Here is a 9,197-nt window from a genome sequence, read left to right as displayed (position 1 = left end):
TAGTAAAAAAAGACCCTATAGCGATTGGTAAACCAATCCCTATTAACCTCCAAACCAATCGCTATAGGGCTATAGCGATTGATCATATACTAATCGCTCTCAATCGACAAAAACGTTCTCGTTGTTGTCTTAATTGGAAACGACGATTGGTATATAACCAATCGCCATAGGTCTATAGCGATTTGTTTATTAACCAATCGCCACTTTCTTTAAAAAAAAAATTAGCGATTAGTATATTAACCAATCGTCACTTCCTTTAGCCAAAAAATAAAAATAAAATAAAATATTTTTTAGCGATTAGTATATTAACCAATCGCCACTTCCTTTAGCCAAAAAATAAAAATAAAATAAAATATTTTTTTCATAAAAGTAACTGGATTCAGAAAAAACAATAGGATTATACAAATACAACATAGGTGTATTACGCCTCACAATATATACATCCACTCCTGAAACACAAGTAAACAGAGATTGAATTCTAAACTCACATGCAAGTTCATCATATTCATCTTTCCCATCTACAAATATGCTGACATCTCCAAGAACATCTCCAAGAACAGTGTAGACAACATAGACTTATCTGCATTAAAAAAATGACCTAATTGATCAATCATAAAGTTTGAAATGAGGAACCCTAAATGATCTATCATTGAAAACTCAATAAATGGCAAGGCGTCAATAAAGAACTTCCTGTGGTGCAAACTGTAAAATACGCGATTAATAAATATTCTTTAGAATAGATTATTAATCTAAATAATAAACTTAATTCAAGATAAGTTGTGTTAAAAAACACATCCTTATTTATAGAGAAGCTAATAGAGACATCTTCCTTTATGAGAACCAACCAATACAACCTTAGACAATTCAATGTTTAATGTCACTTCTCCAAATACTATAACAATGTTATCATGTGTTTTATATCACTTCTCCAAATACTATAACAATGTTATTATGTGTTTTGACAGCATAAGAGAAAAATGTAAACCTGACCATCCAAAGATCCGCTGATGAAGAATTTATCGTCCATGGGGTTAAACTGGATACACGTAACTGTAATCAAAGACAAAGTACAACCAGTCATGAAAGGATAAACAGATGTCATCCCTTGTTAGGTATTTTTGTTTCATGCGGTATACTATATATATATATATATATATATATATATATATATATATATATATATATATATATATATATATATAGAACAAATATGAAATAAGCAATAAAAGAAGCAATATTAACCACGTACCAAAATCATTATGCTCAAAGATTTTCAGGCAGGACTTGTTGAACATATCCCAAAGTTGCACAGTTTTGTCCATTGATGATGAAAGCAAATGCTGAAAACCAAACAAAAAGGTTACCAATCTAAGCTATTAAATCTATCTCCTATCTGCATATGCTTCTGTATGTCCAAATTCATATAAGAACAATCACAAAAGTACTTTGAGGGGGCAGAGACAGATCTTTGAAACCTTGAACAAGTTGGGGCCAAAGCCAATCCCAACTTACAAATTGCTTCTGCCCATGCAAACTATTTCTCAAATTAGGTCAAATTAAAATTCAGACAACAAGATTCAAAATAAACCTCTAGTACACATAAGAAATCAAAAACAGCAGCCCAATTACACAACTCACGTCTAATACAATAGCGGGTTTTGTTTTGTGCTCCTGTTCAGTTACACTGTACAATAGATGCTGCAAACAGAAAATTTTAAGACTGCCAAGTTTTAGACAAATAGAGATAAAAATGGAACAATGATTGTATCCGCAGCTGGAAGTTAAAAATATCAATAACTTTGGTTGACAAAAAGATATGAAGAATTAAAATTAAAATTGTATCCGCAGCTGGAAGTTCAAAACAATGAGGCTACATGTTCTAGCCTCAACTCTTCAATGCTATTGGGTCTAATTCGTGTTCCTCTAAACATACTCCATTCGTGCTGCTTAAATCAATCGATTCATCCTACCTTCAATGAACTCTAATTTACTCTTGACTGCTTTTACACAACCCTCACATTTCATATCCACCATATACTCTGTCTGAATATAAACAGATCAGGAAATCAGATTTACTTAATCTATAATAGGTAATATATTTATATTTAGCAAACATGCAAAGATTTTTAATCAGTAGATTGAATTCGACAAATTCGATACAATTATTCTATTACAAAGACTTACAAATAACTCCGGCAAAGCGGCATCAATCTGCGAATCGAAAAAGGAGGCATAGAAATTAACGAAATCAGTAGGATGAAATAATTATAAAGTGAGAATGAGTGTTTATACTCACCAGTAAGGATTACAACTTCCATATTCACAGATTTACAACCAGCATGCTGCGCGAATAATTCAAGATCTTTAGCCAATTGCTCTGCCTTTTCAAGAAATAACAGACACTTCTGTTAACCTCCCAGTTCAAGCAGATTTATACAACATTTTGATAAAACTGTATCTCCTGACTTTTGTACAGCAAACACAAACTCTTTCAGGACTATCATCTGTCGCAGAACTGTAATATACTTCTGAAATGGCGGAAACAGAAGTCTAAATAGAGGAATATGCTCCCTGAACAAACCAGTCGTAGCAATACAACCTAGATACAAAGACGCAAACCCTAAACCTCTCCTCATGATAACGCCTATGAAATTTCTGCATCGTAAGCATATTACAGACTTTACTATCCTTGTACGCCTTCGCTCCGTCGAATTCTCCTCCGTCAATCATCTTTAAACTGTTTAAACCGTTCAATCATCCTTCAAGTCCTCTTAGATCTCCTAGATTCGCCTCGGAGGTACTGATTTAGCATAAGGAATCTCTGCACGCCATAATCAAATGTCATTTCCCTGTATCGGAAAGAGCCTTGATCTATCATCTCCAAGAATTTGCATAAGGGTAGAGAGAAAATCATTAGAAAGGAAACGATAGAGAGAAAGGAAAAGAAGAACAAACCCATTGTTATCAAATCCTATTATCAAATCTGAAGAAGATGAAAATGCGGCCGACGGAACCCTAGTGAAATAGAGAAGGAAATATTAGGGCGGAAGAGAGAAGATGAATATTTGGGCGGAATAAGAGGAGATTGAAGGAAGGGAGGCTTTTAATGTATTTTAATTAGGGAATGGCGATTGGTGTGGGAACCAATCGCCGTTATGTTATGTTTAAGCGATTGGATTTAAACCCAATCGCCATTAAATTGATAATAGCGATTGACTTTTAAACCAATCGCTATGTTTACTCGCTAAAAGCGCTTTTTTTACTAGTGAGTGTTGATCCTTTGTTGAATCGACAAGTATCGATTTACTAAAAGCGCTATGTTTACTCGCTAAAATCACAATCATCAATAAATTAATATTTTATACCAAATGAAACCCAAAGTTACAATATAATCTGATAGATCATAATAAATCTACAAAAAAATGTAATGTTTTTTTAATAAGAACAATAATTTATAAATAATATCATAATCTAGCATGAAACAAAACATTTATAATATTAATCAGAATCATCATCTAAAATATCTAACAAAAATCAGCCATTTACAAATAATTTAAATCCTTGTTAAAAAATAATTTGGATCGTGATTTTATACCAAAATTACAAGAAATAAACAAAATTGAAATTTGTATTGCACATACAAAACAATTTAGCATAAGAAGAGTACAAATGTGGGAAAGATATGTTAATATGATGATTGAATGTTTACCTTATATGGGAAAGTACTAAAGTTGGGCTGCTTTTGAGATGAAGATGATTCTGCCAAAATTTAAGTTCTCCAGAAACCTGAAGCCCACATATCATCATCTTGTGACTGTTGCTTCCAAAACTCGTCATCAACTTCCCATGCTCATAATTATTTTCTAGCTCCTCCCACATCACAAGCTATTTCTAGCATCACATGCTTAATAATCATGATAAATTAGGCCTTAATTTTTTGCTCTCATCCACCCCAGTATCAAGATTATTATGAATTCTCATAATAGAATGTATGTTCAACTGAGAAATCACACATATAATTTGTAGTCATCTCTGCATTATCGTTGTTGCCAAAAGAAAGTATCAGCTCGCTGCAAATTAGATATTTGCCAAGTACAAGCTCTTGCAAACAACCCTGTATCAAAAACAATACCTGTTGAGCTAAATTATCTTTATTCCCTTTATTCTGGAACATATTTTGATCACATAGTAACGAGTGAACAATACTACTCCATGCTTCTTTCCTACATGCTTCTTTCCTACAGTAGTTATCTTAATTTATACAAAGTGGAAAGGAAAATCTAGTAGAAAATCACTTCAATTGAGTTCTTGAGAGATATTCATTAGAGTTGAGGAAGTTTTCTTATTTGAACTCAGGACACTTAGACCACCGAGGCACAAATAAGAAGAAATTTCCCTGCACGATTTGAACTCTAGGACTGTAAATTACAGTAAATTACAGACTGAAAGTCAGTAAATAAGAAAAATGGAATATTTAAAAGGTGAGATAGACTAACTATTAGTATTAAAGAAACAAGACTTTCCAATTACAGATTTTCAGACCAACTCAATTCTTTTCTTTTAACAGAAATGGGCTAGGGTTATGAACATTACTGACTACTAAAAGCAGATAATTTTAAGAGGTATGACAAAATTTTCTTGGCTGTTATTTTATCTATGTTATCATAAGAACAAGGCCAGAAACCTATAAATATATTAAAACTATCTCATCTACTTAAATCAATACCAAATTGGGACCCCAACTATGATAAGTTCACCCTTAACTATGAAAATTTTGTTAATTTACTTTTATAAAAAACATTAAAATTCTAAATTTTTATAGAAAACATTAAATTTCTATACTTTTAGAGAAAACATTAAATTTCTATATTTTTATGAAAACCGTTGCATTTCAATTTTACTTAAAACATTTTCTTCATAATAGATTGTCATTCCTAAACTCCCTTCAAGATTAATCTCGTTTGTTACTATTCAGATGCCAATTTAAACGTTTTTCATTTATGCTTATTTGGACATCTCTTACAAGTTGAAGGACGATAATGAATTCGCGATCTAAGAAAATAGAGACTTTTACATCGTGGATAACCAACAATAGTTATCTAAAAACTATACTTTTCTGGTCACACCTAAATAAATTAATAACTAAGTTAAGAAGGATCTATAACAAATCTATAGTAAGTGATCTCAAAAGTCATGTGTATTTAAACACTAAGATCATCATGTGGCACAAAAAGTGGTGACATTTAGCAAAGAAATCAATATGAACTATAACATCCAACAAGCTTCAATCAACATAAAATCTTGGTTGACTATATTTTGGGTTTTTAATTGGATATAATGAAAACTCATTTACGGAAACAACCAGAATTTTGCAATGGTGTTCATTAAAAAAATCTTCTCCCATCACTTTACAGGATAATGATGATGTTTGAAGATTTTGTTAAATTTGGGTTCATTCTAGTAGTTTTTTCCATAGTCTAAGATTTCATCCCTATGTTAATTTATTGTCTACAAGTTGCTTACTCCATAAATAAAATAGGTATTTGTATTAACACAAATAACAAAGAATACAAAACTCAAGAAGCTAATGTCTGGATTAAGATTGGTAGATAAAAATTGATTATCCAGAGAACTACAGGAAGATGATAATCACACTAAATATTAGTTTCCAAGACTATAATTCAACATGGTTGTTAGAGTAGATAGATGGTTTATGGAAGCGATGACTATGGGTATACAAGAAACTCAAGACGTGTATATAGGCAGGTTTAGGGTAAGAAGATGAATAAATTTTAAAACTCCATTAGGGTTTGATCATGATCGGGTACACTACACAAATTAGCATGAGTAGATAGATGGTTTATGGAAGCAATGGCTATGGGTATACGAGAAACTCAAGACGTGTATAAGGGACTGATATATTATTCAATTGAGCAGCCCTAACTCTATTAACATGTAACAATATTTCCCCCATAAGGTCCTCTTCGACCTCGAAGAAGTGCAAAGAGTCGAAGTTGTCCGCAAGAATTGAAGTAGTAATTTGAATCTTAATAATACTTGAGGGCCAATTTAGAAAACATGATATGAATTTGTCTTTCATTAGTTGAAGTTCATATCTTTCAAGTCCTCAATCACTCACTATCCACATAGCCCGCCAAGAGATTTGTTTAAACTTCAGCCCAATCTAACAGTAAAAACGGGCTTTTATTTTGATTATAGCCGCAACCTAAAATCCTATCTTCAACAGAAAAATCCGCATCCACCTCCACTCCCATGTGGTACAGCTGCCAATTGAATGTTGATGCAGCTTTTGCATTGAATGCTGCCAACTTTCTTCTTTTTCCAAGGACAGCCACCACTTAAATTTAAAGGTTTTTCTATTTAGATTTTGCTTCTTAATCTAACATTCAACTTTCGATCATTAAGATATGTTTCAAGATGATGTGTGGGCAGGGGTTTTCGAGGAACACAAACAACCTATGGGTTTTCACGCAAAAAAATCTGACGAGGTTGAGTTTGAGGGACAAAACAAAAAAACTAGAATTAAATTGGGAGAAAAATATCAATTATCTCAAAGACAATTATAGTGGTAATAGATCACAATTGCATCGGAAGGTCTTGCACTCTTTCTATAAGATTTGGTACATGTAATGTAGGCAATAATGATGATGCAATGTACATTGCTATATTTTTCTCTAATGTGAAGAGTAAAAGATGGTAGCAATTTACTCCACTATTTTACCTTTCTTTAGAAATTTTTTTATCATACAATTTCACATTATCTCATAAACACTTCAACAAAGACCAAATCAAACAAGGTAAAAAATGCATTACCACCTCATTTGACTTAACCCAATAGGTATAACCATTCTTTGATTCTTACAAAACTTAAAATTGCTGCCAGATTGGTGTGTCCCTGATATTCGATCAATCAAGAACACTAGAATACTTGAGAATATACAGTGTAACCGAGAAATAAGAACAGAACCAAGAATTATTAACAGAGCTGGTAGAGAAGAACAGGTAAAAGAAGGACCGAGAGCGAAATCACTCTAAGTTTTATTAGTAAAGAAGAAACAATGATTTCACATCAAACATCTCATAACTATCTAGGCCACTTTGCCTTGTATATATACTGTCTTGTAGAACAACTAACCCTAACTGTCCTGCTTATTAAAAGACAATTATAGAAAGTTTATTACAACTTAACTATTAGCCGCTATGCTACCTCGGCTTATTGGGTACTGATCTTTTGTAGTCATGATCAATGGGATAGGGTCAGACAGTTTCTTAGACATATTATTGACTTGCAAAGTAAGTATTTCAAATCAATTATCTAAATCTTTCACATTGGAATCCTATAAAAGTTAAGTGTTGTGATTATAATAAATAGAACGCCCTAAGCCTAAGACAAAAAGATTAAGTGACTGAATGAATGAAGGAATGCAGAAAACACATTGAGAAAAAACCAATTTTTGAAATCCATCATCCAGGTTGAGTTCGGCAATAATTTATAAAATAACTAGATATGAGAAATGTAGCAAAGAAACCATTTAAAACAATAGAAGGAAAACCTTTTGTAGCGGCGACAGAACAACCAAACACAGCCTCATTTCCTCTTGATGGCAAGAAAATGCTTCCAACCTTTAGGCAACATGTCCCCAAGTTCACTAGCTTCAGTTATCCTCTTTAACCCCCATGTTGACAGTGCTGCCGTCCCTGTTCACAACATTAGCATCAACTACAATGTCTTCTCTCGCTGTTTCATTCTTATCCAACTTCGCCTCAGCAGGTGTCTCTACCACATTGACCACCTGCGTAAACAATACCAAACGATTCTCAGTTTTTCGAGGCCTTCCTCTTCCCCTCTTTATAACATTCGGCACATTAATCACACTCGCTGCTTCTTTCTTATCCACCTCCTGCACAACCAAGTATTTTCGAGGCCTTCCTCTCCCTCGTTTCTTCCCAACATTAACCACATGCGGAACATTAATCACACTATGTGCTTCTTTCATATCCACCTGCGCAAGCGGCTCTACCATTTTACCCACCTGCGCAACCATTGCCAAACGATTCTCGTTTTTCCGAGGCCTTCCTCTTCCTCTCTTCCCATTAATCACACTCACTGTTTCTTTCTTATCCACCTTCGCTTCAACCGCTACCAAACGATTCTCGTGTTTTCGAGGCCTTCCTCTTCCTCTTTTCTCCACATTAACCACATTCTGCATAGTAATCACAATCGCTGCATCTTTCTTATCCACCTTCACCTCAGCAGACGCCACTTTAAACACCGGTCGAACCACTGCCAAACGATTCTCATTTTTTCGAGGCCTTCCTCTTCCTCTCTTTGTCACAGAATTAACCACATTCGGAACATTCTGCAATTGACCCACTGAACCATTAAATTCAACACGAACAGGAATCGAGTCCCTTCCATTGAGAAGCTCCTTGAAGAGCCCGATAACCCGAGAATCTTGTTCTCCCTCAGGATCATCACGAACTTGAGGTGTGGGAGAGGAAGCAGTTGATCCGGTGGGGACGGCGGCGATAGAGGATCCTGGGTTTTGAGGGGCGAGGCGAAGACGAGAATAAGTCTGTCTCCGGCTGGCGGCAGACTCGTTAAAGACGGAACGGTCGATCTTAGGAATGACGATGTCTTCGCAGAGGCGGAGATCCATGGCGGCCTCAGAACAGAGAGAGAGATCGTAGAGTTCTGATTGAGACAGATGCCTGAGATCGATAGTGCCGATAGACTCCATACGGAGCCCTTTGGGAGGAGGTGGCGGTGAGTCGGCGGCGCCGGAAGCCATACCTATGAATAATTTGTGGTGGATGGGTGCAGTTTAGGTTAGGTTAGGTCAATGAGGATGAAACCAGATTTTTACTGAGCCGGAGAGAAATCGGGTTAAATTATTTTACACAAAGTACATTCTAGGGTTTGTTTGATTTGTTTGTAATTCTAATTGGAGTGTTTTTTCAATTTTTAGTTTGGTATAATATTTAAATAAATTCAAATTAATGTAATTTTATTATTTTTAATTAGAATTTTAATAAATTAATTAAATTTTTTATTTTTTCTTAGCATCTAATTATAATTCTAATATATATTTTATAAGTTTAATTTAAATAAGATATCTTAATTTATAACAAGTTAACCATTTTGAACTGAAAATTTTATTTTTTTAATTTATTAG

The 9,197-nt window shown here is 34.0% G+C and overlaps 1 protein-coding gene across 4 annotated transcripts; it reads right to left on the bottom strand.

The window, feature by feature from the left end:
- Positions 1–1,950: 1,950 nt before the first annotated feature.
- LOC124933588 (methyl-CpG-binding domain-containing protein 8-like) lies at positions 1,951–8,861 on the bottom strand. Of its 4 annotated transcripts, none has more exons than XM_047474011.1 (5): positions 7,575–8,861; positions 3,710–4,114; positions 2,297–2,878; positions 2,185–2,211; positions 1,951–2,043 (listed from the first exon to the last, which is right to left on the bottom strand). In XM_047474011.1, the coding sequence occupies exon 1, from the start codon at positions 8,811–8,813 to the stop codon at positions 7,677–7,679; it is 1,137 nt and encodes a 378-aa protein (XP_047329967.1). In that variant the 5' UTR covers positions 8,814–8,861; the 3' UTR covers positions 1,951–2,043; positions 2,185–2,211; positions 2,297–2,878; positions 3,710–4,114; positions 7,575–7,676. The 4 variants fall into 4 exon arrangements, with proteins under 4 accessions (XP_047329967.1, XP_047329964.1, XP_047329965.1 ...); XM_047474008.1 differs by having other exon boundaries at positions 2,297–2,871; XM_047474009.1 differs by having other exon boundaries at positions 2,297–2,821.
- Between the last annotated feature and the right edge of the window lie 336 nt (positions 8,862–9,197).

This window comes from Impatiens glandulifera, chromosome 4 (genome assembly GCF_907164915.1).
Source record: "Impatiens glandulifera chromosome 4, dImpGla2.1, whole genome shotgun sequence".
NCBI classification, from domain to species: Eukaryota; Viridiplantae; Streptophyta; class Magnoliopsida; order Ericales; family Balsaminaceae; genus Impatiens; species Impatiens glandulifera.
Note: the sequence above shows the minus strand (reverse complement) of the source record. Positions and strands in the feature narration are given on the sequence as shown.

Excerpts from the sequence above, each read along its gene's own strand:
- LOC124933588 (XM_047474011.1), bottom strand. The coding sequence starts at position 8,813 with ATGGCTTCCGGCGCCGCCGACTCACCGCCACCTCCTCCCAAAGGGCTC.